Source organism: Chelon labrosus (assembly GCF_963514085.1).
Source record: "Chelon labrosus genome assembly, chromosome: 4".
Lineage (NCBI taxonomy): Eukaryota > Metazoa > Chordata > Actinopteri > Mugiliformes > Mugilidae > Chelon > Chelon labrosus.
The window spans coordinates 9,279,822-9,305,431 of record NC_140340.1 but is presented as its reverse complement, the minus strand read 5'-3'; the positions used below and the strand labels follow the sequence as shown (position 1 = coordinate 9,305,431).

The following is a 25,610-nucleotide window of genomic DNA, read 5'->3' as shown; positions in this document are numbered from 1 at the left end:
ATCACAACAATGCTAATTGACACCTGAAAGTACCTAGTGTACATATCTGAAGTGCTGTAGCTACGTCATCATGGCTATTTAAATTTATGCAACCTCCCATTCCACTGCATTGCCGAGGGAATTATTGCCCTTTTAAGTCACAGCATTTCACAACTGTAGTTTTTGACTTTCCAGATTTTATTGTTCAAATATTAATATACTCCACAAAAATGTATAAAACTTATGACCAAAATGTATGAGACACATGAAATTTGCTCCTCTGTGTCCACAATATTAAAGCCTTCCTCGTGCCTGTTGATGTCTTATGAGTTCTTTTATAAATTTTAATATTCAATTTATTGATGTTTATCATGACCCCAATACACGCTAACAAAGACTGCGTCTTAATTCATGCAAATATGTTTATTGGTAAATATGGATGGAGGGATGCAAAGGGGTCGAAGGGATGGGGTGAAAAGGGTCAAGTGGATGGGATGAAAAGGGGGTGATGAGATGGGATGCAAAGGCACAAAAGGGGCCGAGGGGATGGGATGAAAAGGGTCGAGTGGATGGGATGAAAACGGTTGGAAGGATGGGATACGAAGGGATGAAAGGAGTCGAGGGGATGGGATGAAACGGGGTCGAGTGGATGGGATAAAAAGGGGGTGATGAGATGGGATGCAAAGGGACAAAAGGGGTCGAGGGGATGCGATGAAAAGGGTCGAGTGGATGGGATGAAAACAGTGGGAGAGATGGGATGCAAAGGGATGAAAGGAGTCAAGGGGATGGGATGAAACGGGGTCGAGTGGATGGGATAAAAAGAGGGTGATGAGATGGGATGCAAGGGGATAAAAGGGGTCGAGGGGATGGGATGAAAAGGGTCGAGTGGATGGTATGAAAACAGTGGGAGAGATGGGATGCAAAGGGATGAAAGGAGTCAAGGGGATGGGATGAAACGGGGTCGAGGGGATAGGATGCTGCATTAATGTCATCACTTTGAACAGACACATACTTTCATCTGTTTGATTAACTCTTCAGTCAAACTAATGTAACCGTCAACCTCACCACAAAGGTTCAGGGTGGGTGCCGGTGTTGTCATCACGGGATGAGAACACATTACATCACATTGTACCGACAACAATCCTGCCATTGTTCAACTAAACCACTCGAGGTCAGCTGTGCTCAATGTGCACATTTTACAGAGCAGCAATTTAATCAAATACGTGACAAATATTTGTTTAATGAAATTAAAGCACTGCTTTAACATAAACTCATTAAATCTCAACCTGCATTACTTTAAGCAGACATTTTTTGCCCTGAGATAAGTTTACTTTGGAGTCATGAAAACAATCATTAAGTTCAATCGAAAAGACAAGTTATCTCAGTATTTTTATTGATAAAATATAACATGCAGTCGCAGGGTAAATACATTCAACAAGCCATAAAACATAATTCAGCACCCAAAGTGCAATGCATCCATTAAATAAGAAAGAAAAAATAAAGAGACCCATGTAGCTGAATGGTATTTGGTTAAATGGCTGAATGGAAACAACTTAAAATTAAATGAGATATAAATTCAAAAATATCTGGTGTGGAAAAAAATAATAAAATTGCCAGCTGATGTCAATAAAACTCATACATGCTAGAAGGAGAACGACTTAAAAAGTTAATGCACACAATTACATGACAATGAGATCTCAAACTGGGCACCGCTGGACTATATAGTAATCTATAAGCTGTAGAAAAATGCACATCCATCCATACTTTAATTCACATTTACTGATCATTTCCTAAAATATACAAATCCAGTGACCGATGCGTTGCGTCGAGAATATTACAGGTCAAAAATCAAAGATTTTGTCCTGTTTCATGAAAGACTGACTCTAGGGAAGAAAGTCTGGCAATCACTGACCCGTTCTGGTCAAATAAGGCACAGAGCAATATCTGTAACTCATTAACGTTAATGTTAAATGTTCCCTTGCAGCAAGCAGGACTTTGGCCCATGCAGCTGCTACATCCGTCTAAGGTTCCTGCACCAAATCCAGAGTAAAATGTGCAAATTTTATGTACAGAAAAGCTGGAAAGCATACGAGTCCTACAGAATATCGTGCACACTTCTAAATAGGATCACACATAAGTACTTCTTTGCCAACGGTAGATAACTATTAGTAGCAGGGTGAAATATACAGATACATGTTAGTTCACAGTGTGAGCCTGCAGGGCCTGGACGATGTTCAGGCCTGGGCCGGGGGGCAGCGTCCAGCCGTCCTGCCCCTGGTGGGTCTGCAGCAGGCAGTACAGCTGCTTTAGGTGGGTCACTATGTTGTCTTTGATATCCGGGATTGAAATCTGCAGGCGAACGCTGCCGCTGTCGAACGACCGCGTGTTGTCCCCAGAAAACATCTCGCTTATCATCCGGGCCACCACCGGAATGATCTGAAGGACGAAGGAGGGTCAAAGTATGAGCCACGACAGGCGACTAAAAACATAAAATGGATTTTTATAGCTTTTGGATTCTCTATAGTTCAGTGAGGTTTAATCTGTAGCAAGGCCGTAAAGCTGCTCTTTGATATAAAAAGTTGCACAGCAGCCAGACGCTTAAGTGGACAGCTACCAAAGAAGTCTGCGTTGATTAGATAATTGACTTCCAATTAATGGAATTATCCAATTATGACGTAAACAAACCTATCCTGCTTATTTACCGCCTTGTATTGCCCCTTGAGGGCCACAAAAGCGGGCCACAACATTTCCTCACCTGCACCATGATAAGTTTCCTCTCCTTGGGTCTGCCATCAGGCCACTCCTCTCCAAAGCACAGGCTGATTTCAAACTGAGGGGGACTCGGTGTCTGGCCACGCTGGTGGGCTATCACGCCTGCACATCGCCCAAAAGAAATTCATTAGAATTATTTCCCACATTAAATTTTAGACATTGGTATTTCAATTTATGAACGATTTGATGAAAACCCAACTCACCACTGAGAAAAGACTCCAGACAGAAGAGTTTGATCTTCCTCTGCCTCTCTATGAGGTTCGGCGCAGCTGGGTTTGGAGCGCAGGGGCCCGACCAGTACACCTTACACTGGCAGAGACGGACCGCGTAGATGTCGTGGCCGCTGACCTCCAGGATCAGGCCTCTGTCCATCACGTCCAGCAGGCGGCTAGTGAACACCCTCTGCTTGTCGTTGGTAATGTGCTCCGTGGTCGGAAAGCGCAGCTGCTCCAGGTTCACGGGGCCGAACAGCTCTTCCTGGTTGACCATGGGCCCCAGGTCTCCGTAGAACAGCCGGCAGCCCTGCGGGTTGCTGACGGTTATTGTGGGACCCATCTCCTTCCCTCTGTACAGGAACAGCACCTCCAGGTCTGTCACTGCGACGGAAAGGAAAGTAGACACATGTTAAAAACCATGTTAGGCACACGACTAAAGGAATGCTTCAGTTTAAAGGGGCAGAGCATCCAAAAGCACAACGTTACAGTAAAAATGTAAGTGTAGTTTAACTTATAGAGTGTAAAGTGTTGACTCTACTGGCTTAATTTAATTAAGAGCTACTTTCTACCACTCTGCATTCTTTCTATTCTATAAGGATATCAATTATCTGATGGCTACTTTCATAATTAACTAACACATTTGTTGTCCATAAATATAAACTAAGGATAAAAAATGGCTGTCGCAATTTTTCCTGAGCATAAAATTATATTTTTATGTGTTTGTTTCTCCTCTGCAACCTTTTCCACACTCAATATGTTGAGTTTGTGGTATTCAAAATGAAGAGAAGTAGTAAATGTTGCTGCATTTGTTGCTCGAGGAATTAATCAGTTAACACAAAAGTTGCTTTTTACTAGAAGTTATGCTGCCTGCCGTCGGCCCGTTAGTCAGTATCAGGATTTCTATAAACACACTGCTCACTTGGGAGGGAACTGATCCACATTTCCGGAGAGGCGAACAGGGCGTCCGACAAAGTTGTGGGCTGAATCGAGGGATCGGGTAGAGGAGCGGGGGTCATGTCGGCCAGAGGTGCGGGCTGCATCTCCATGTCCATATCTACCGGCTCTTCTTTAGGCCAGACTTTAGTAGGCTCCTCTTTGAGCCAGCCTTCATTTGAAGGGGGGCAACTGGAAGGCTGCATGGGTGACCCCGTACTCAGTGGAGACCACATAATGAGAGGAGGGGGGCTGGTGCCTAAATGAGGAAAGAATTGACTCATTTATTAAACGCAATCAAACTGAATGTCTTTGCTTTGACTGGTGATGTACTGCCACAAAAACAGAAATGGTTTAGAACAACTCCCTCACCGTTGGAAGGGTACTGAGGCAGAGACTCCGGGGTATCTGGGATATCATCGTCGCCATCGTCGTCATGGGGAGTCCAAGAACCGGTGTCTGAAGGAGCTGTGGGGTTGGAGGCAGCGTTACAAGACGGGAAACATTACGAAATGACGCAAAGATGCGCCGAGTTTGGAGGAAGTCAGCCATATCTGAACGGCCCCGACTTACTTTGGTTGCTGAGGGGCTGCGGGATGTCGCAGACGACGTAAATCTTCAAGGGGTTCAAGGGGACCTCTTTGGTGCCGTCGTAGATGAGCTTGAACTCTCGGCTTTTGTTCAGGGCGCATCGGAGCTGAGCTTTCCACTTCGCAGGATCAGGTTCGTCGACTCCCTCCTGGAACTTCCCGGTCTCCACAGCCCACGCCTGGAGGAACGTGTAGAGCCCAAGTATCAATATCACCGTGCACACATTTGTCTTGTTTTTACCGACTGATGACTCTCTTTTTTTTTTTTTTGGTGATACTTGTCCTTAAAACTTTCCAAGGTGACAGGGTTTTGGAAGAATTTCGAGAAGCAGGGGCTAAAAGCAGACAGTTTAATTTTTGTACTTTTACTTTTCCGTGACTTTTTGTTCTAGTTCAATCTAATTCTGCAGGTGTACAGAAGGTGAAAACATAAAATATCCGCACACACGGTCACAGAAAAATAAAAATGAAGCTGCACATTACATCCAATAACACCGAATACAAGCCCAGTGTTTATCCTGTACTGAGGATCCGGTGACTTTGAAATTTCTTGATGCTAGAAGCCAAATAGAGGCCCTGTGTAAACGGCTTACAAAAGCAGATTTTGTAAACAAGACCATACAGCATTTTTCTAAATGTATATCATTTTACATTAATATTTAACATGTTTGAACTAGAAAAGCTTAACTTGTACAAAAATAAAATGATTTAAGCCCCATATGTGACAGCCCCATTCAAACTGTTCGCATTCCCAGGTTCTGTCTCAGGACCAACAAACATCCGACTACTCTTTTTCCAAAAGCCTTTTTCCTTTTACCTTAAATATGGTGTCCTCGTCCTCGTGTTGGGGTGTGTGTCGTGTGGCGTGTTTCCATGGGATCTGGAAGCGCATGGCGTCACGGTCGAGCCACACCAGACCCGGGTATCGGCCACTGTCCACCTGAGCGATCAGCCAGGGCTTCAGGCGCACGCGTCGAGGGGTGACTGACATGGTGACTGAAGCAGAAAACACGAACCAGTCGGTCAAATATGAACCGGAAACGTGGATTATATCCTAAAACTACGTTGGATAAGTGGCACAGTCTGTTGCCAATAATGCTGCAACACTAAGCAATCCTGCGCGTCCGGATTTTCAAAAAAAAAAAAAAAAAAAAACTTTAAAGCTGCAAGGGTTCACTCTGACAGATGAGATTATTTTGCTTATTGCCGCGTATTTGACATTTTTATCACATATTTAAACACGTGAACGGGAATGAAAGTAATTCAAAACAAAAGAAACACACAAACAAATCAAGCAAAACACGACACTAAAAGAAAGACAAAAAAATACCTGTGCCAGCCAAAGCAGGAAGTAGTTTTTTTTTTCCCCCTTTCCTGGTCGGCCTGTGTTCACCAGCAGCTGGGAATCAAAACCGCCCTTTTCCTCTAAAAACTCCTGACAAATCCACCTCGAACAGAGCCACCCGACGATTAAATCGACGGCGCCGAGCGACGGTAACAAGAGTTGAAGAGTTTATCCCGATCGGACCGCGAAGAGCTGGTGTTTTTTTTTGTTTTTTTCCCACTCGGCCCGGTCCTTCCCCCTCTCCTCATCGAAACTCAGGTACGGCCGTGACGTCATGCCGGTGACACACCTTTTCTTTCTTTCTTTTTTTTCTTTTTCTTTTTTTTTTTTTTTTTCAGAGCAGCTGGTGTGATCGTTTTTCACCAAGCATGTGAAAGAGTCACAACACTGATCGGAATTTAGAGTTTTTAATCGTGTAGAATCGCGTGTTTAGTCCAAATTTAAACAATCAGGAATTAGTGACATTTATTTAATTATTTATTCTTTAATTAACAATCGATACAGAGAAGGGTGTGATGTGTAATGTGCCTTTTGTCCCATCAGAATTACTAAACAAACAAACAAAAAACTTTATAACTCGTTTGCGTTTTTGTGACATTTTAATTTTTCTTCTTATGTCGCTATTTTTCACACAGTTTTATTCAAACTCTCAAATTTCACAAGTCATTTGCTTTGAAGTGCTATTTTTAGCTCCGATTAGTCAGTTGTATCGGAGTGGGAGTGCCCCTCTCCAAAAAAAACAACAAAAAAAAAAAAAGAGAGAACAATACGTGCGTAAAGTGGCACAAGTCAATTGCCCGGTTGGTGATGATCCCGTCACTAACATGAGCCAAAACACGCCGACGACAACAAACCACTCCCTGAAACCGCTCAGCATTTTGGAGAGCGTGTGTCCGGTTCGCACCTGCGCCTTTTTTTTTTTTTTTTTTTCTCTGGTTTCGGATTAATATGCATAATGAGCCTGTTGCCCCGCCGCTGTGTTGACGATGGGTTGTTTTGTGTCCTGGGGTGAAGTAGAAGGCTGTAAGGGTCTTTATTGGCTGGGTGTGTGTTTGGTTGTTTTCGATCAAAGTGAGGGAGTTTAATGTAAACTGCCTGCAGCATCACAAAAAGAAAAAAAGAAAAGAATAATGTAGTTGGATTTTACAGACACGTGCAATGGTTGCCAAGGTAAATCCTGATTTAAAGGGGACGGATGACTCAGACACATTTGCTCAAGCAGAGTACTTACGTTAAATTCTTCTTCACTTGAATATTTTAAGCTTTCTACTTTGTTTCAGATGGAACATTTAATACATTTTACTTCAACACATTTATCTGTCAGCTGTATAGAACTTTAAAAACTTTGAATGCAGCTGAATCAAATGCTGCTTTTATGTTAATGCAGAAATAACAACAACCCAACAGTATAAGAAAACTTACCGAGCCCAGTTTGATGTGGAATGAATACTTTTATACTTTTACTTTTAACTTTAGTACGGTTTGATATGTAGGTCGATAAGTAAAATGTCTGAGGACTTGTTCCGTTGCCACAGTTAGGTTTATGTTAACTGGCCACTGAGTTCAAGAGGTCAAACTCTCCTGTGATGAACACTGACGTGTCTGTGAATCCCATGAGCCAAAATGGTTGGACGCGATTGTGCTACAAAGTCATCACGTATTCTCCCATTGAGGACTTTATGTCCCATGTGGAGTCATTGTAAGTTAATTAAATTGGAGTTTTTACCCCTCAAGAACCGCAAACACCATCATCGACACAGACAGCACAGTCATGCACAAGTGGATTTTTGTTTCAGAATGTTAAAACTGTTTGAGGAATAAAAGAAAATGACAGAAATCTTAGAGCTGTCTTACTTCTTCATGCTTGAAATGCTTCTTGCTCCATATCTGACATAAACAGAAACTGATCTGATGCAGTATCTTAACTTCCAAGAGGTTTGAATAAGTCTTATTTACAGCACAGAAATGGGCATGAATGCAATCTGAGAGACTTGGATCAGACTGGAGACTAGTTAAGAAAGAAATGTGGACAATTTTGATGAAATTATCATTGATTTTTATTTTAAAACATGCATGACTGCACAGTTTTCCTACAGTATGTCACGTCACACTAATTTGAAGTATAATACAGAGCTTCTGTGAAGGCTTTACAAAACAAAATACATACAATATATACACCCGTTACTGTCATAGTGCAGTAGAAAGGAAATATTAGGTTATAAAATGAATGGAAAGAAGGACTCTTCAAATTCTACTTGTGATTCTTTAACATACAATATCAAGTAAGTGGCACATAATGGACTCTGGAGAGAAATCATGCAGTGCTTCATGTCAGCGGGAGTCGGTAATGATGCATCTGAAAACTGAGACTGCACTATAGGACGTTTTATCCTGCAGCAGCATTTCCATCTCACTAGCAAATATTATTAGTAGATTGCAAAAGAGGAGAACACACACACTTCTGTTTCCAAACTTTAGAGCTGATCATGTCCTCCTAAACTTGGTGTCCAGTCAGAGAATCTTCAGGGTAGGTGGGTAGTCTTCGTTCGTCCGTGAATGTGCGCATGTCTGGAGACCGATCCTCCATATCCGCTTGTCCCGAGGATGATCTGATGATTATCACACATATTCACCCGCTCAGCCGTGGCACAGTTACATATAATCACGAGGCTTCACAACGTCGGACGATCACTTGTCGGCCCTCCTCTCTCCTTCAATCTTTTGGACAATGTGCGAGAGGTCCATACTCTCGGTCAGTGTCTCCAGCAGCATCTCGTCATTCTGAATTCCCTCCATGAACTCCTCGTAGGACAGTTCACCTGGAAAAAGGGAGAAATACACCGTCTGATATTCTTAAAGATTCAGGAATAATTTGCCACAAAGTTGGAACAGAATATTTTTTCACCTCTTCTCATAAAATGATTGTGACAACGCGATATGTATAGATAGGAATAAAAAAGAGGAATGTGTCTGAAAATGCTGGGATAGGCTCCAGCCGCACCCACGGCCCTCCAGAGGTCAAGCGGATACAGAAAATGAATGAATGAATGTGTCTGAAAACAGTCTATGTTGTATTTATCACTGCTTGAGATCTATTATGTTGCAACAATTTCATTTAAATGAGCAAACTCAAGGTTTTCACTTGTTTTAAAAATCACATGTACTCACTTGCCAGTTCTTTCGGTACACCAGTGAAAACAAATCCCTTCTAATATAACAGTCCTGCACTAAATCCTCCGTCGAGGCCGTTAATGTTAAGTTTATGCTGAAACAGCGTCAGAGAGGTGTTAATTAAGCTGTATGCTCATTTTGGAGGATGTAGTCTGTGGTGTTGTTAAACCGGACTGAGTGTTTCTGAATAAAATGGGGTTTGTCAAAGTGTTGGTACATCTCAATGGAGTTCAATAGTACTACAAAACACAGAAAATGAAAACACAGTTTTCAGCTCTCTCAGTTATGTTAAACTAATCCTGAACGCCATAACCTTCATATCATCACGATTTAGTGCAGGACTGTTATATCAGAATGGATTTGTGTTCACTCATGTACCTAATTATCTGACAAGTGAGTGCATGTATGAATTATATATTCCCATCTTTCTGTATAATTAGTCACATTTTGCGTGTCTTACCATCTCCATTGATATCAATCTTGTCAAACACCATGCTGGCAAAGTCCTCCGCTGACATCTCATAAGAAATTCCATTGATCGCTCGAATGGACTAAACAAACAAAGAGGAAAGAGCGTTAGTAGCTGACTCACCGTGCTATCATTTTCAACCAGCAGATGTCAGCTAAGCGTCAGCTATCTGCCTCTGCGGCCTGCAGTACCACAGTATCTCCCGCACTCTAATCCTGACCCCCTGACCCCTAACCCCGTTCAAACCGCGGTGGCTTTAGCAGGTTGGTTTGGGACACCAGTTGAGATTTTCTGGGATATGTCCATAAGCTAAGCTTTAACTTGAGGCTCATGCTCACCCTGATTATGAGCAGCAGCTCGTCACGGTCGATGCAGCCGCTCCCGTCCACGTCGTACAGCTTGAAGTACCAGCGGAGCTTCTGCTGCACCCCTCCCTTCAGCACCAGGCTCAGGGCGGCCACGTACTCCATGAAATCAATGTAGCCGTCCTGTAAGAGTACGGGAGACAGTCAGCACATTAACACAAGCAGAGCGATGTGGCATTCAGTGTGTACTCATAAAAAACTGTCATATTTATTGTATTATATAGGTTTTAATAATGTAATTCTGATCTAGCAATTAAATACGTGATCACTGAAATACACAGATTAATGCCTGAGGCTCCGTGCATCCCCAGTTAGTGAGAAGTGAGTATACACCTGCTCTTAGTTCACGTGCATGCAGAAAGAGGTTGCAGTAGTCTTGTTTTAGGTTGTAGGTCAGCTGGGTATGAAGCGTTGGGGGTGGATAAGCCCCCCTCTCTAATAGGCTAAGTTCTCCTCCAGCTGACTAACATTAGCAGAAATAATGTGCACAAGTTCCCTCCAGTGGAAACACAAGCAGCCACTGAAGCAAGAGAGACAAACGTGAACCAGTTCCCTTTGAAATTACACCGGTGTGTATTTACTGTAGTCTATTAACAGACATGACATTTGTGAAATACAGACAATAAATAAATGAACAGAAATGTGTGTGTATGCTGGTAATGAAGCGGTGTATTCTCATTCATGTTAACAGCTAAATGCAAATAAATTAATATCACGTCAACCAAAATCTTCATCATTTTGTGAACAAAGGAGCATTCATCTTTTCACGCAGCATGTGGAATAAATCAGCCAGAAACGAGATGCAGAGTCAGCTTACATCGTTCATGTCAAACGTTGTAAACATAGCCCTAACGTAGGTGTCCGATGTCTCCGTCAGATTACTCAAGCCGAAAAACTTCTTGAACTCGTAGTAGGTGAGGAGCCCCGAAGGACACTCGGTCATGAACTTCCTGTACCAGTGGTGGCTCTCGCAGGCCTGCAGCTCCTCCAAAGACGACCCGCTGGCGTTTCCCATGGCTGCTTTTTTTGAAAGAGGTAAAAAGTCACGTAGCAGAAACCATAGCCGGACTGCGCCTCGTTCATCAACACGCAGACTGAGAGGACTGTTTACAAGCAAGAGGGACTCCCCGGGAAGCGTCGGCCAATCATCTTTCTGTGCGTCTGTGAGGAAAGCTCAGAAGTTGTAATCCACTTTGTGCGCCAGCAAAGACTTAACTAATTAAAGAGACCGAGGAGCTTAAATTAACCCTGCTGCAGGAGAGGGCACCAGACGACAAACAAAAATAAAAAATCATGTGTCAGATCAGTTATTGCTGCTTATTTATCTGTTCACATGGAGCCTAATGTACCCCACAACATGAATGACTTCACATCATCATATGATGTAGTCATATCATTAAGCTTCTTTCATAGTTTGCTTGTTATCCACACATATACTTCCACTAACAGTGGTATTATATATCATTCATGTGACCATCAAAGAGTGATCTCCTATGTGTTGTACTTTGGTTGTTGCTGACAAGAAATAATCTTGCCTGAGCTTTTTTTTTTCAGCTCTTCTTCATTTGTTCACCCTCTCGTTTAATGAGAAATAAATTTCACTGGGCGGCACAGTGGTGGTTAGCACTGATGCCTCACAGCAAGAAGGTCCCGAGTTCGAATCCATGGGTCGACTGGGCCTTTCTGTGTGGAGTTTGTATGTTCTCCCTGTGTCTGTGTGGGTTCTCTCCAGGTACTCCAGCTTCCTCCCACCGTCCAGAGACATGCTGGGTTCATTAGTGATTCTGAATTGGCTGCCTAAATGAAACAGAGCTTTTTCCTGGCAGACTTTTTCCTGACCTGCCGCTGCAGAGAAAGCACAGGTGGATCTAGTGACGCCTCTGTTCCATTAAGTGTCCCAGTAACTCAGGCAGGACTTCCTGTAAGTCCTGTAAGTGGAATGCAGCCGTCATTAATACACATATGGGAAAATAGAATAGAATTGTTTCTTTTTGCTTCCTTCTTGCTGTGAGGCATCAGTGCTAACCACCACCACAACACTATTGCCACCCAGCAAGAAGGTTCTGGGTTCGAACTGTTCCATCGACTGTCTGGGGAATTTCTGTGTGGAGTTTGCATGTTCTCCCACATGGGTTCTCTCCGTGTACTCCAGCTTCCTCCCATCATCCAAAGACGTGCCCTTTAGGTTAACTGGTGATTCTAAATTGGCCGTAGGTGTGCATGCCAATGGTTGTCTGTCTCTCTGTGTTAGCCTGTCGACCTGTCCAGGGTGTACCCCGCTTCTCGCCCAGTGATAGCTGGGATAGGCTCCAGAGGAAAATGAGGAAATTCCTCCTCTGCATCCATTCGTTGTGTACACTCGGAGCAACGAGCTGTCACTTGGGTAGCACCCGGGGGCAGATATTTGGGGGTAAGGTGCTTCCTCAAGGCGGTTCAGCCACATGGGATGATGTGAACCTTTCACCGTTCAGTCCCTATAAAACTTTATTATAAATCAGAACATGGGACGTGGATCATCTTCTTCTCTGGACTGAGGTCTTGTGAAATATCAATGTGCTTTGTCATTGCACCAGAGGTGAAACAGAGGGCCACAGCTGGAGTTACCTGCAGGTCAGTCGGTCAGCTGACGGCCTGAAGTGTCTGTCGAGTGGAGGCAGGTATTGACACGAACGCAACCTCAAGAGGTCGGCGACACCTCGGTGAACAGGAAAGGTAAACTCAGGTGTACGTTCAAGTTCAAACGTAAAATGCAGCGTGACATTTGTTTAGGAGTTCAACAGCAGTGCCTCTGGACTAAAAGTTGGAAAACTGAAAGACTAATTTTCAGTTTTTTTATTGCAAATGTTCGTGTGTAAACCAATTTTTTTTCTAAATATTTGACTACTTTTGTAAATCGCCTAAGTCTTAAATCCTCTTCCTGTATGACAGCTCAGCTTACCCCGGTCACAGAGATACTTGCTAGATCCTCCATCTGAGGTCAGACCCACTAAGAAATCACTAATAGTCATATATTGTGTCACAGCAAGATACAACATTACAAAAAAATCTCCATCTAGCCTAAACATATAGTTTTTATTTGCTCCACTTTGCTTCTATCACTGGAGGAGAAAGACGTGTGTTTTATTTATACAGTGTTTTATTTGACACATGAATAAAGTTTTACTTTTAACCTCTAGTCTCTGGACAGATGTTACATAGAATATGATGCTAAAATTAAAGAATCACATTAATGATAGTGATAAAACGACAGTGCGCGCATACCTGCCATACGTTGTAGCTGCTGTCATGGTGACTGCACACATTCTTCTGCACACAGTAAATTAAGCTCAGATATCATCTGTAGTTACATTTCCAGTTCCAATAAAGTCACGTCTCATTATAATGGAATGCAAAAGGGTTTCTGGTCTTTCGGTCTTCATTTCCTTTTACTTTAGGAAACTTTGAGCTGTCTCTGTACAAAGGGAAAAACACCAGAAGAGAAAATACAAAGCTAAAACTGATGACTTGGTGCAATAAAACATTTTTTAATTGTATGAAGTCACTCTCTTAGTTTATACAAAAATAAAAGTTATCATTTGTCGCTGAAAAATCTCCCCACTGCATAATCACAGCGCAGTAACAGTCCACTGCACAAAGAGCTCATGACATGCACGTCTGTTACCGCCTGTGTTTCATCCTGGGAAAATCTGCGCCGCATTATGTTCAGCGCTGTGAAGCAGGTAAAACTTAAAAGGCTCACGCCAGCACATTCTTTACATATCAGCCTGCATCAGCCCGCACAGGTGAATTAACACAGAGGACACGGGAACTGGATGGACCAGTCTCGTTTGTCTCCGGGACAACTAGGTTTAGGTGCGACAGACGAGAACAATGCGACTGTGGCCGAGAGGAGAGAAAAAAAAAAAAGGGCTGACAGGTTTTTATGGATGCCATAAATATTTAAACAATCTTGCTAGTATCTAAATAAAAGTTGGTCCTAAAGTTCACTTCTCTAATAACAGGCTGAATTAAAATGTGAACATCTTTCATCCTACATTTAAGACCAAATGTAAACTAAGATTATGAGCACAATGTTCTGAAAGTATCAAAAGCATACCCATGAACGACTCGTCACAGTTACATAATCATACTCTTATGTTGGATATGATTGAGTCTTTGTGGGTGCTTACAGTTTAACTGTATTACCTACCACTTACTAAATAAGTTTTAAACTTCCAACCACATTCAGTTCAATTCAGTTCACAACGATCAGGCATAACATTATGACCACCTTCCTAATATTGTGCCTCCAAAACAGTTGTGACTCATCAGAGAATGGACGTGGTCCTTCTGAGGGTGTCCTGTGGTGTCTGGCAACAGGGTGTTGTTATTGGGGGGGCCTCTGGATCCTATGGGTTGAGTGGAGGGGCCTCTGTGGATCATCCCACTGATACTTGATCAGTTTGGGATCTAGGGAATTTAGAGGCCAGGTCAACACCTTGTGCTGTTCTTCATGTTTTTTTTTTTAGTTGTTCCTAAAGTGTTTTTGTGTGTGTGCCTGTGTCAGGCTGCATCCTGCTGGGGATGGCTGCTGCCATCAAGGAGTGTCACTGCTATGGGGTGGGGGTGCCTGGTCTGGTCTAGGTGGGTACTACACGTCAATGTAACATCCACATGAATGAATGCCAGGTCCAAAGGTTTCCAAGGAGAACAGTGTATTGTCACAGGATGGTTGTTACTTTATTAACTTCTCCTGTTAGTGGTCATAATGTTGTGGCTGATCGGTGTGTGTAGCGTCGTGACCATTTTTAGTTGTTGTATGTCTCGTAAACCAGTACATGATACTGTCACACACTAACAGTATCTGTATAATAAAGTAAGTAGTACTTGATAAACTGCCACTATCTTTGGTTAGGTGCCATATGTAAACAGATAACTAACAGATGTAGTATCTCCTCTGCTCCAAAGAAAAAGAAACAACAAACGTTGCTAAGCTGTGCTGCTGGCGACGGCTGGTGTAGGGTCCCCGTCAGGGGTCAGATCAGCCGCGGAGGATTTCTGATCCTCTTTAGTCAAGGCTCTTCAACATCATCTTTGCAGTTATCCAGCTTATTTAGGTCACATGCTGCTGAAGTAAGTGACGCCATGGGAAGTCAGGTTATACCTCAGCGATGACACGTAGTAGAGTCATAGTAAATAAAGGTTAAGAATAGAGATTTTATTTTTTTTGTGTTTAAACTTTAACTAGAGAACACAGTTATGCGGGCCACGTTGGTTTAAGTATTCTGTTTAACAAAGTGAAAGCAACACGAGGCTGCCCGACTTTAAAAAATACTCATACTCCAAGTAAATCAGTAAAGTGAACTATATGTGATGAACCGCTGGTTGCTCATGCATGTTATTTTGCACCACTAGACAGTAAAGTCTAACAAACTAAAAGTGAAAGTAACATTTGGGAGAAAGAGCGACTTTATATCACTGTTTAATGAGGGGTGTACCGTCAGGGAAAGGCAAATGAAAAAGCAACTGTTTGGGGCCCCATGAAAATAAATGGGATAGGAGGCCCCTGCAGACGACTTCCCTTTGGCATATTTTGGTATGACAACCATAAACCCCCTTAAACCTATGTTTGTGTGCATGGAAGATGCTTCACAACCTACCCCGGGGTCCCCTTCTTTATACACATGTCTTTGCCTGTGGCCCCTAAGAACCTAGGATCCTCAATGTGTTTACTAATTCACTAACAGTGCCCTATACCTCTAATGTTCTGGCTCACTGAGGTGGACTTAATAAAACACGTGTGTGCAGTTTGGAGTAGATCCATGCGTGGTGTTTTATGAACCGAGTTTAACATCCTGATTGGTAAACGGTAAAAAATAAGGTTGTGTTTTATGACAGAGCTTGAGTCGAGGTGTTTATGAGCAGAGTAATTGTTTTATTTCACTTCCATGACCACAACAGAGAAATAAACAGGTCCTTTTCCTGTCAACATCTTATTTCCTGTTGGAAATCAAAGCTAAATAAAAGCCCAACTGGCTTTTCTTTCTTTCTTTCTTTCTTTCTTTCTTTCTTTGTCTGGATGCTGCAAAGTCCCCAGACCATTATAATTATAATTTAGTTATTGATGAAACCAAACCACTGTCACTCAGAGCTCTGAAACCAGAGGACGATGAGAGGAGATCGACAACTTGTGACTAAAGCAGCGTCTCTTTCAGGTCAGATTTGCGCAGGAATGCGTACTGAGAAGGAGAGCCGAGGCCTCACCTGCTGGGAGTGTACGGAGGCAGGGAGGCACGTTGTGAAAAGGGAGTGGGCGGGGTTTGCTCCATTTTCTGCGTCCGTCCCGAAAAGTTTGCACCAAACCGCTGGAGTCAGATTTACCTGGAGGACGGCGGTGCACCTGTCGCCAAAGTCCGCCTCCTGCGCTCTCGACCACGGATTTACTTCACATCTGATCAGACATGCGCCGATGAGGATCAGCCCTGGATCGAAGACTCGTTTATATATCTACACCTAACGCCAGTTAGTGACGATGAAGAGGGGCACGCTGAATTTTCTGGGTCGGAAGAACCAGTCTCTTTTCGACACCAGTGTCAAAATGAAGGACATGGGTGAGTGCACTGCTGACGGGCCTGTACTTTAGAACATAACAGAGAGAGAGAGAGCGCACAAGAATAACACGACCTTTGGACTTGGACTTGAAATGGAAAAACCTGTTTCCTCGAAGCTCAAATATATGTTTCATAACTAATGATATAAATGAATGTTGGGGGACTTTTTAGGGGTTGGTGCTTTTAATGATGGGGTGAGCAGGTAGCAGCAGGTGTCATCAAGTGAATGTGATCAAAGCATGAATAACTGGTGAAAGGTGAAAAACATCTGGGTGACCTAGTTGTATGTTTCTTCCTACTTCTTTACCCGTCCTCCATAAATTGTGTTCATTTAGATCTGAATGATCTTCTCTAAGACCCCATACATACTCTGGGATTTAAATACTATCTAAAACCCACTGTTTCAACCCGGTGTGCTCCACTAACAGATTGGACTTGTTTAGTCGGAGCCTGGGTGCAGTTTATGTGAGTCAGACTTTTTCTCTCAAACACCCAACAAGGCAATATTTGACAGCGACTCCGGCGTCGCCCAGTATTATTAAAAGAGTCTAATGGTGAGGTGGAGGAGCAAAATGAACATCTGTGCTTAAATGCTTCATACCAATGCACCCATTTTAGGATCTGGAACCGTTTATTGCTATAAGAACATAAACACAGTGTAAACTCCATCGTGTAAAGGAAAAAAGATAGGAAATGGACCTTGATCAGGTTTGTTTTTGGCAAACTGTTGGAAAACAGAGCTACCGCTATACACGTGTCTGAGTATTTTTGTTAATTTTACACATCACTGGCTGTTAAAGCAGCCTTCAAGGCCTGAAAATACCAAAATATGATATGCAATATATCAATATCACAAATCTCTGAGAGGATCTACTTTCATAAGGCGATATCCCATTACTGGTGTGCTGCTGCTCACCATTACGTGACATTAGTTCCACCTGACTGGCCAAAGCAAGAAACAAAAGAGCAATGGCCATGCAAAGCAGCAACACAAGCGAGAACATTTAAATCGGCGAGGGACACAATAGGCAGAGGGATGATTTGGTTAGACTGGTTTTAACGCCGCAGCCTTCGCGCTGATTTGCTCCCACCGCTTCCCTGAGTTTCCTTTTCGCCTGAAGTGCGCAGACAAAGCGGGGAGGCCGGGATTTGTTGTAACGTCGTGCCCTTCAGCCGCGGCCATGAGGAAAAGTGTCCCCCCGCGGAGGGCTGGGAGGACACACAGGCTAAGTGGCGTTCGGTGACAGGCGTCTCTCATCACCAGTCATTTAATGGACACACAGACAGTGACTGGCAGTGAAATGAGCAGCAGAGGAATGTATGGCTTTCTCAGTTTTCTTTTTTCTGCAGTCACCCTGGTGACCTCTCCTATTGTCAGGCACCGTACAGTTCAGCAGAAGGTTTTCTTCTCAGAACAGTTTGTGCTTCAACATATTGAGCAAAGCACGGATCCATTTGCAGTAGTTGCTTGATTCTTTGCCTCAGTGCTCCTTAAACCCACCTTTGCTTGTAGACATTGGTTTTCAGTAGAGACTAATGCGAGAATCTGGTCTTTTTGAACTTTTCTGACTTGAAAATGAACGACCATTGAGCTCCACTGTTCCCGGTACAGACAATAAAAGACATGTAAATATTGAATAAAAGCAAATACGTGATGCAGAACTTATTGAGAAAGAAAGACACATCCGTTTGTCAAGCTCCACACGTCATCTATTTGGATGTACTGTGTGATTAACTTTACTGTGTCGTATGCTACATGTTGTGTAATTTCAGTTGTTTGAGCTTTCACTTCGACACAATGGTGAAACAACTATAAAGACTTCAGTCATCAGTTTCGCCGAGCAACAATTGAGCGCACAGCAAAACATCACGTTGAAAGCTAGAGTAGATATTATGTCTCATTGTTATCCGCACAATGTCTTATTTGTGTCTTTCTCCAACTCTGTTGTTTATATTTTCTTGACAAATCATTCAAGGAGCTGTTAGATAATAATGCTCTGCTTTCTTTTTCCTCAGACCATATGGAGTTTGTGGCGCAGTCGGCTGCCATCCCTGAGTCGGGGACCGCCAGCGTGCGAGCCAGGCCCACGGTGAAGCATCACGCTGTGAGTATCTAAATAAAGCTTCACAGTTCATGTGAGTTTTCTGACATGAAATAACATCAGATTTGCATCTGAACGGTCTCTGCCCTCTCGTTCACCTGGAGCTGAAGGACTGCTGCTAAATCTCCACACCTGCAGATGCAAATGACCTGATAGTAAACAGCTTCGTTTTTTTTTTTTTCTTTCCCACTTTCTGACATCTCATGTGGGAGTGACAACGCTCACATTTTTCTTGGAATGATAATGTGCCGCGAGGCTGTGGAAGGTGACGCAACTCACAGTGTGATATAATCACACCATGTTGTCGGCTGCAGACGTGGTTACCGCCACAGAGGCTATCCCACAGGTCACAGCACAATGCAGGACAAGAGTCAAGGAGAAATGACTGAAATAAATTACAATTACATAGTCACACACGAGCAGACAGACACACTGGGTACCACTATATTGACAGTGTGGTCTGCGGAAATCTACTCAAGTCCTGCGCTTTAGTTTAGCTCCGACTTACTTGTAGTTCCCTTTACTTCCATTTAATATTACATTTCAGATGAGCTATTCTACTTTTTTTATTCTACAATTACTAGTTACTTATAAGAGTAAGATTTTAATAGGATAAGCAGTCGGTTCGGTACATTGTTGGAGCCATTATTCCCATGTATGAAAAGTGTCCAGTTGGAGTCTCCTATGACAGAGGAGACATTTCCAGATTAAAAATGATTTGTGCGTAAGATGATTTAAGCGCATCTTGCTGAAAATACTTCTTAAATGACGTAACACTTCCAGTTGTCCTAGATTTCTTTTTAACTTTTTTTGCATTAATCTTTCACCATTGTGTATTTCAAGTGTAGCTGTCCCTTAATACTTTCCTGATGTATTACTAATACTTAAGTGGCTATTTTTAAGAAGTTTGGAAAAAAATGAATAACTCATGCACTACATGATCAGTCCTCCCTTTCATATCGCTGTGGTGCAAATGTAAACGAACAGCTCATCCGAGCTTTTGGTTCACATGCCTCACCTCGGTGTTTTGGGAGTGTTGTGTGAATGCGTCTGTGGCATGCGAACGTGGCACACCCAGCAGCACATGGGCAGGGACGACTCTTGACTAGCTGCGACAGATGATAGTGAGTCACAAACGAGCGAGCGAGCGAATGAGCGTGCGGATGACATCAAACTGGATCATTCGGGCCGTCTCCAGCGACACGCCCTCGGTGCGGTTGTGATGCGGTCATACCTTTCACAGTAGCTAAAGAGCGTAAATTAAAGGTGTGAGAGAAAGGTATTTTATCCTTAGATGTCTTTGTTTCTAAGAATGCCATTGGATTTGCACACAGAGTACAAGAGATTGTACACACTGATTGTGACACTGATTCATAACCAGCCGAATTCCCCAAAACTAGCCAAACTCCTGTAAGTTCCTCGCTTTATCGCAGTAGCTGATTACTCAAAGGAGCTGTGGCATCAAGATATGTTGTGCTGCTGTAATGATTTCCTACCATTTTGAAGGTCGTACACCCCGTTAAGTCCAATGGATTTGTATTGTGTCAACACCGTCTGTGTTTATTTTTGGCGGCGTATGGGCTGTGAAGAGAAGGGCAACACTTTCCATGTCTCTCTTTCTTTCTCTCTCACACACTCACACAAACACAAACACAAACACACAGGTATCCAAGTGACAGCCTGTGATTTTCTCAGCCAATCCCACTAGAACAACAGACATTGTGATGAATGATAGGTGTATCCTCTGATTCACCGAGCGTTCCTCCTTCCTAAAGTATGTGAACGTGTGGTGCACAAAAATAAATCCTTTAGAATCCTCCTCCTACAGCTTTACCGTGACAAGCCTTAAGGTCGTGCATTTCAGTGCAGAATTGTACAGAATGAGTGATAATGCCGGTTTAGAGACATTTATGAACTGCCACTCTGGTTGTTCCTTGTAAGACTGATAAGCGGCACATAAAATTATTTGGCAGCAACTTTTGTTCTCTGCCCGACAGCAACAAGTGTTGGACGTGCTAACCTGTTCTCAAGGAACACTGGCGGCTTAGTTAAGAACTGGTTTGTTCACCTCAGGAGTGAATACTTTCCAGTCAAAAAAAAAAAAAAGAAAACAGAAAGTAGACTTTATCTCATCTTTACTACTGTTCTTGAACCATGTTTATTGTGTCAAAGACAACAAACAGTCTTACGGTGTTTCATTTCCTTCCCCAGTCCTCGATGGACAGTTTCCATGGATTTGCCGTCCCGACGCCCAAAGTCCCGGTCCTGCCCCCTTTCAATGGTCCACAGACCAACGGTTTTGGTGAGCATCTGATATGTACCTTAGGTTTAACGTGGCTTCGATGCCAGAATCTCATTATTCAAACTGTGAAGGACTCCGGTAATTAGCGGCGCCTCTCCTCAGCTGAGAGGTCACAGGGGGGAAATGCAGGGCAGGTAAATGTTTCTCCAGACTGAATTGCTCAATGACTGAAAATGTCCAAGCAGCCATACCAGATGGCAGGTATGTTTACATAATGGGAGTGTTTGCATTCATAGACAGCAGTGGAAAACATTAATTTCAGTTTAGTGAACGGCTTTAGCTTTTCTTATTCTTCTGTTTCTCAGTGTTAAGACATTCAAATTAGTAGTTTTATTGTTACTGATATACTGAACATTTCACCCATTATACTATACAGTACAGTAGTTAGATCCATATGTGTTTGGAGACGCGGTTCATTACCAAGACATACTGAATTTAAATTATATAATGATCCCACGGTTTTCAGGGGCTCGAAGGCGACTTCGTAATCAGTTAATTAGGCGAAAGGTCCGGAGTAGATTCCATGAGTCACATCTGCATTTGGAAGCAATTTCTGTCAACCTATGAAACATGTTCAAACAAGCTCTTGGCACAAGTGAAACAGGCTGCAGAACCAAATCAAATCACATCATTAGGAGAGGCCAAATCTACAGTTTAGTATATTCTGAGAAGAAAAACAAAAGACTGCAAAATAAAAAGTCCTAGATGTCAACAAAAGAAGAGTGGTAGATTACCACTTTCCACGGGAAAGAAAAGCCCCTTCACAATGTCACCCAGACGAGTGAACACTCTCTTGGAGGTTGATATTTCATTATCCAGGTCCATTATAAAGAGAGGACACGAACCAAAATACCTCAAAAGTAGAAAGATCAGGTTAGACTTTACCAAAAACGAACATCTAAAAAAGTCAGACCAATTCTGCAACGTCATTCTTTGGACAGATGAAACTAAAATCAGAAAAAAAGTATAGTGAAAATACAACATCATCTGTAAAACACAGTGTAAGGTGTGGTCATGCGTGACTTTCAACCGCACTTAGTTTACTCATGATGTGAGAGAAGATATTTACAGTCAGATGAATTCTGAAGTGTATGGATAAAATACCGTTACTGCTCAGATTCAGCCAAACGAAGCAAAGCTGATTGAACAGTGCTTCGCAGTACAGGTGGACGATGACCCAAAACAAACTGTGAAAGCACCACCGGAGTGGGTGTTGTTGAATGTTTGCCCATGGCGTGGTCAGCCAACATGATCAAGCAGGCATTTCACTTGCAGAAAGGCAAAACTTAAGGCAGAATGAAGCAACTGAAAAAAAAAAAATCATTGAATCATTTTCAATCCCTTGGAAATAGGTGATTTGTATAAAAACAGTTGTACCTTTCCTTGAATTTGGATGTGAATATCCTAACTTACGTATGTTTTAGTAAACCACCTAAATAACAAATGTGTCAGTGTCAAATATATTTGGATGCAGCAGCACATGTTAAATACTGTCAGTGCTCTCAGTTATACAGTTTTTGTTTTTTCTTTGTATCCATAGTTGGTGGAGATCGCTTGTCCAACGGATCTGTTGTATCTGTGCCTGACCTTGTGGAAGGAGAAATATTTGTTCCTCCTCCTCCTTCTATGGCCCCTCCACCGCCTCCAGGGACTTTTATCCCTCCTCCGCCAGACTTCATGGGCGACCTAAACAGCCTAGACGTGGCAAACCTTCAGCGTCCCTCCATGCCTGCTCCCAAGCCTCCCTCATTAGCACCGCCCATGGACCAAGAGGATTTTTCCTCCTTAAAACCACCACCAATGGCTCCCCCGAAACCTCCCTCTACTTGCTCCAGTAGCTCTGGATCATCCATACCCATTGCTAGTCCGCCACCAGTCAAAGTTCCTCAGCATCCAACATTTGCCCCACCACAACCGCCTGCTGAAAGGCAACACAAGACTCAGAAAGTACCACCCCCCAAGCCAATTAGATTTTCTTCTGTCTCCACCATTGACTCCCCACCACAGACTCCAGCACCACCTCCCCCTGTGCAGACTCCCACATTGTCTTCCTTCAATCCCCAACACACAGCAAAGCTTTATAATGTCCCTAAGAGCCCACTTATTGGTGGGTATGAAGCACGTGACACCAGACCTAAGAAGATGCTGCTCCTGGAAGATTCTGGGTCTGTTAACTCTAATCATGTGCTTGTCCAAGTGGATGGGAACTCCCCCAAAGCACCACCAACACCACCGAAAACTGCAAATGTAACTCCTGTAACCAAAGATGTTCAAGCGCCAAAGGAAAATGTACAGATTACCAAACCTATTGAATCACCCAAACCCATTGAATTACCCAAACCCACTGAATTACCCAAACCTCAGGTAAAGAACGAGACCAAAACAGTGACGGTTCCAGCAGAGCCAGAAATAACCAAACCGCTCCCGTCTCCACTCCAGAAGTCTCCACAGCTTGAGAAAGTGAACAGTGCTCAGGTATATTCAGAACCCAGCAGGGACAAAGTCAAAGGATCTCTTATTCAAAGCCGCAGTTACAGCCCATTGTTGGATCGTAAACTACGCGGCCTGAAAGGTGGTGAAACCAACGGGCCAAGAGAGGGACCTGTAGCATCTCCGCTGGCTCTTTTAATGGCAGCTAAGGAAAGAGAGAAACAAAGATCGGTTCACGCTCTGTCACGGGAAAACAGTGACAAGAAAAATGAACAGCGGAGCACAAGCATTCACCAAAGTGACTCGAGTCCCAATTCCTTTGTCGTCACCCCAATGCCCTCTTCTCAAAATTCTACAGAAGAGAGACTGAAAGAAAGCCCGAAGTCTATCAGCCCCGTGCAACATAGACAAACAATTCAGACTCCAGCAAAACCCATCAGTCCTGCACTGACCCAGCATCGACCCCAAACTACCAGTCCAGCTCTTAGCAGCATCACAGCAGCTGCAGCACCAACTGTGAACAACCAAGTAGAGCAGAAACAAAATGCAGAGTCACAGCATCAGGATACTAAAGAGGAGTTAAATATCCCATTACTCCCTCCACCGCCAGAGTTTGGAGATTTCGATGTGAGCGTAGAGCCGCCTCCGTCCATCTGTCCACCTGATCCTCCCATGAAAAAGGCACCAACGTCGCCGGTGAGCAATTTCTTTCCAACTCCTCCTCCAAAACCTATGATCCCTGCTGCTCCAAAATTCCCACCTCCAATCATTGATGCCAAGCCAAAGCCACCGATCCTGACAAAGCCCAAGACGGCCCTCACTCAGCCACAAGCCCAGACAAACCCCAAGTTGGCCCCAACTCTACCACAAGCCCAGACAAACCCCAAGTTGGCCCCAACACTGCCACAAGCCCAGACAAACCCCAAGCTGGCCCCAACTGTACCATCATCGAATCTTACCCCCAGTCAGACCACACTCTTGAGCATCTTGCAAAAGAAGATGTTGGAAATGGACCACAAGATGCCCTCAAGGCAGGACACAGAGTCCCCTTCTGATGACTGGAGCACCCCTTTGTCTGATGAGGACGATAAGATCACTGCTGCACCCACAGCCAGGCCTCAGACTAAAAATGCACCCGCCGCCAACAAAACAGCAGGCCTGGACATGCGGGAGCTGGAGAGAAAAGTGGTCAAAAAATATCAGGATACGTCGCCATTGAAAGCCCCCACCAGGTAATACTTTCAGTGCTCAGATGTGACACTTTTGAAGACAATAAGCTCAGTGTTTGGTTACTCTACTCCATTCACTCATGATGTGTTCTTCTTTTCAGCAACGGAACGAAACATCAGCACGGCTTGACTTTCAAAATTCGTCCAGGAAGCACGCAACCCATTACTCTTGTTAATAAAGACGATCCATGAAGCTCTGTGGAGATCAGACACAGCTATATAGCACACATTGTAGGGGTGGACGCAGGAATTTGTACGACAGGGAAAAGCAACGACAATGGCCCATGACAAATTTCTTCTCAGTGCCTCTGTCAAATAAGTGTTTTCTTTTCTTTTTGTACTGTATATACAGTATATATTTCACAAACGGGAACATACTTTTGACTGCTGCTGTTTATTTAGTGTACAGCTTTACGTTGCATATGTTGCTTTTTTAATGACGGCTTTAAATCTCAGTTCTCAAGACTCAAATCTCACATGGTTGATATTCATTGTAGAAGTGAAATCCTGCCCTCGAATGAGTAGAAATGTTATTCAGAACCCAAAGTCTTCCACTGTTACACGTACGTTATGCAGACGTACCGTCTTTTTTTTTTCTTTTCTGTCTACTGGAGCAAAGCCAATAGTCAATTCAGATGAGTGTGTTTCTTGTATTTATTGATTTAAGAAATGTTTTACTGTCCGTGCACAAGTTATTCTGTAAAAGTGCTGGTTTAGTTACACTTTAACGTTGTTATCTATGTACATATAAGTTTGTGTAAAATTAAAGTAGATAATATAAGATTTAGTTGTATGTACATGCCGAGATTGTATAAAAAAATTTATTAAAATGAGTTGCTCATCTAAAGCAAACGTTGTTCAGAAACTTTAAGTGGAAAACATTTTGTGCTCATATTTCTCTTCTGAAAATGTATGCAACTTAGAGCACATTGAAATGAATAATGCCTTATATGTGTATATAAACATTATATTTCAGAAAACTGATGACTGTCCAGCTATTACAGCTGAGTTTTGTGTCTCCTTTCAAATACACTGAATCATGCACTACTATCCACAAGGACACATTAACTGCTGATATAATCAGCTAAGGTTTGGCTCAGCGTTCAGGTATAGATCAA

General features: G+C 43.1%; 3 protein-coding genes across 3 annotated transcripts; 1 reads left to right on the top strand and 2 right to left on the bottom strand.

The window, feature by feature from the left end:
- Positions 1-1,336: 1,336 nt before the first annotated feature.
- irf6 (interferon regulatory factor 6) lies at positions 1,337-6,113 on the bottom strand. The gene is made up of 8 exons (XM_084543455.1): positions 5,820-6,113; positions 5,307-5,485; positions 4,473-4,668; positions 4,272-4,367; positions 3,886-4,158; positions 2,955-3,347; positions 2,735-2,853; positions 1,337-2,415 (listed from the first exon to the last, which is right to left on the bottom strand). Exons 2-8 carry the CDS (start codon positions 5,478-5,480, stop codon positions 2,176-2,178), a joined length of 1,491 nt encoding a protein of 496 aa, XP_084399581.1. The 5' UTR covers positions 5,481-5,485; positions 5,820-6,113; the 3' UTR covers positions 1,337-2,175.
- Positions 6,114-8,211: 2,098 nt separating this feature from the next.
- On the bottom strand, positions 8,212-11,128 carry guca1ab.2 (guanylate cyclase activator 1Ab.2). Its single transcript, XM_084543969.1, has 4 exons — positions 10,657-11,128; positions 9,813-9,962; positions 9,466-9,556; positions 8,212-8,653 (listed from the first exon to the last, which is right to left on the bottom strand). Exons 1-4 carry the CDS (start codon positions 10,852-10,854, stop codon positions 8,523-8,525), a joined length of 570 nt encoding a protein of 189 aa, XP_084400095.1. The 5' UTR covers positions 10,855-11,128; the 3' UTR covers positions 8,212-8,522.
- A 5,052-nt stretch (positions 11,129-16,180) lies between these two features.
- Positions 16,181-25,594, top strand: LOC311487328 (uncharacterized protein). The gene is made up of 5 exons (XM_084543570.1): positions 16,181-16,429; positions 18,446-18,534; positions 20,743-20,833; positions 22,374-24,495; positions 24,594-25,594. The coding sequence occupies exons 1-5, from the start codon at positions 16,351-16,353 to the stop codon at positions 24,682-24,684; spliced, it is 2,472 nt and encodes an 823-aa protein (XP_084399696.1). The 5' UTR covers positions 16,181-16,350; the 3' UTR covers positions 24,685-25,594.
- Positions 25,595-25,610: the final 16 nt, after the last annotated feature.

Bases quoted from the DNA above. Each gene is read 5' to 3' on its own strand.
- LOC311487328 (XM_084543570.1), top strand. From the start codon at position 16,351: ATGAAGAGGGGCACGCTGAATTTTCTGGGTCGGAAGAACCAGTCTCTT. The intron at 16,430-18,445 runs GTGAGTGCACTG...CTTTTTCCTCAG, and splicing joins TGTCAAAATGAAGGACATGG to ACCATATGGAGTTTGTGGCG. The intron at 18,535-20,742 runs GTGAGTATCTAA...TTCCTTCCCCAG, and splicing joins CCACGGTGAAGCATCACGCT to TCCTCGATGGACAGTTTCCA.
- guca1ab.2 (XM_084543969.1), bottom strand. From the start codon at position 10,854: ATGGGAAACGCCAGCGGGTCGTCTTTGGAGGAGCTGCAGGCCTGCGAG. The intron at 9,557-9,812 runs GTGAGCATGAGC...TTGTTTGTTTAG, and splicing joins AGCTGCTGCTCATAATCAGG to TCCATTCGAGCGATCAATGG. The intron at 8,654-9,465 runs GTAAGACACGCA...CCCTTTTTCCAG, and splicing joins GATTGATATCAATGGAGATG to GTGAACTGTCCTACGAGGAG.
- irf6 (XM_084543455.1), bottom strand. From the start codon at position 5,480: ATGTCAGTCACCCCTCGACGCGTGCGCCTGAAGCCCTGGCTGATCGCT. The intron at 2,854-2,954 runs GTGAGTTGGGTT...GGCGATGTGCAG, and splicing joins TCTGGAGTCTTTTCTCAGTG to GCGTGATAGCCCACCAGCGT. The intron at 2,416-2,734 runs GTGAGGAAATGT...TTCGTCCTTCAG, and splicing joins GGAAACTTATCATGGTGCAG to ATCATTCCGGTGGTGGCCCG.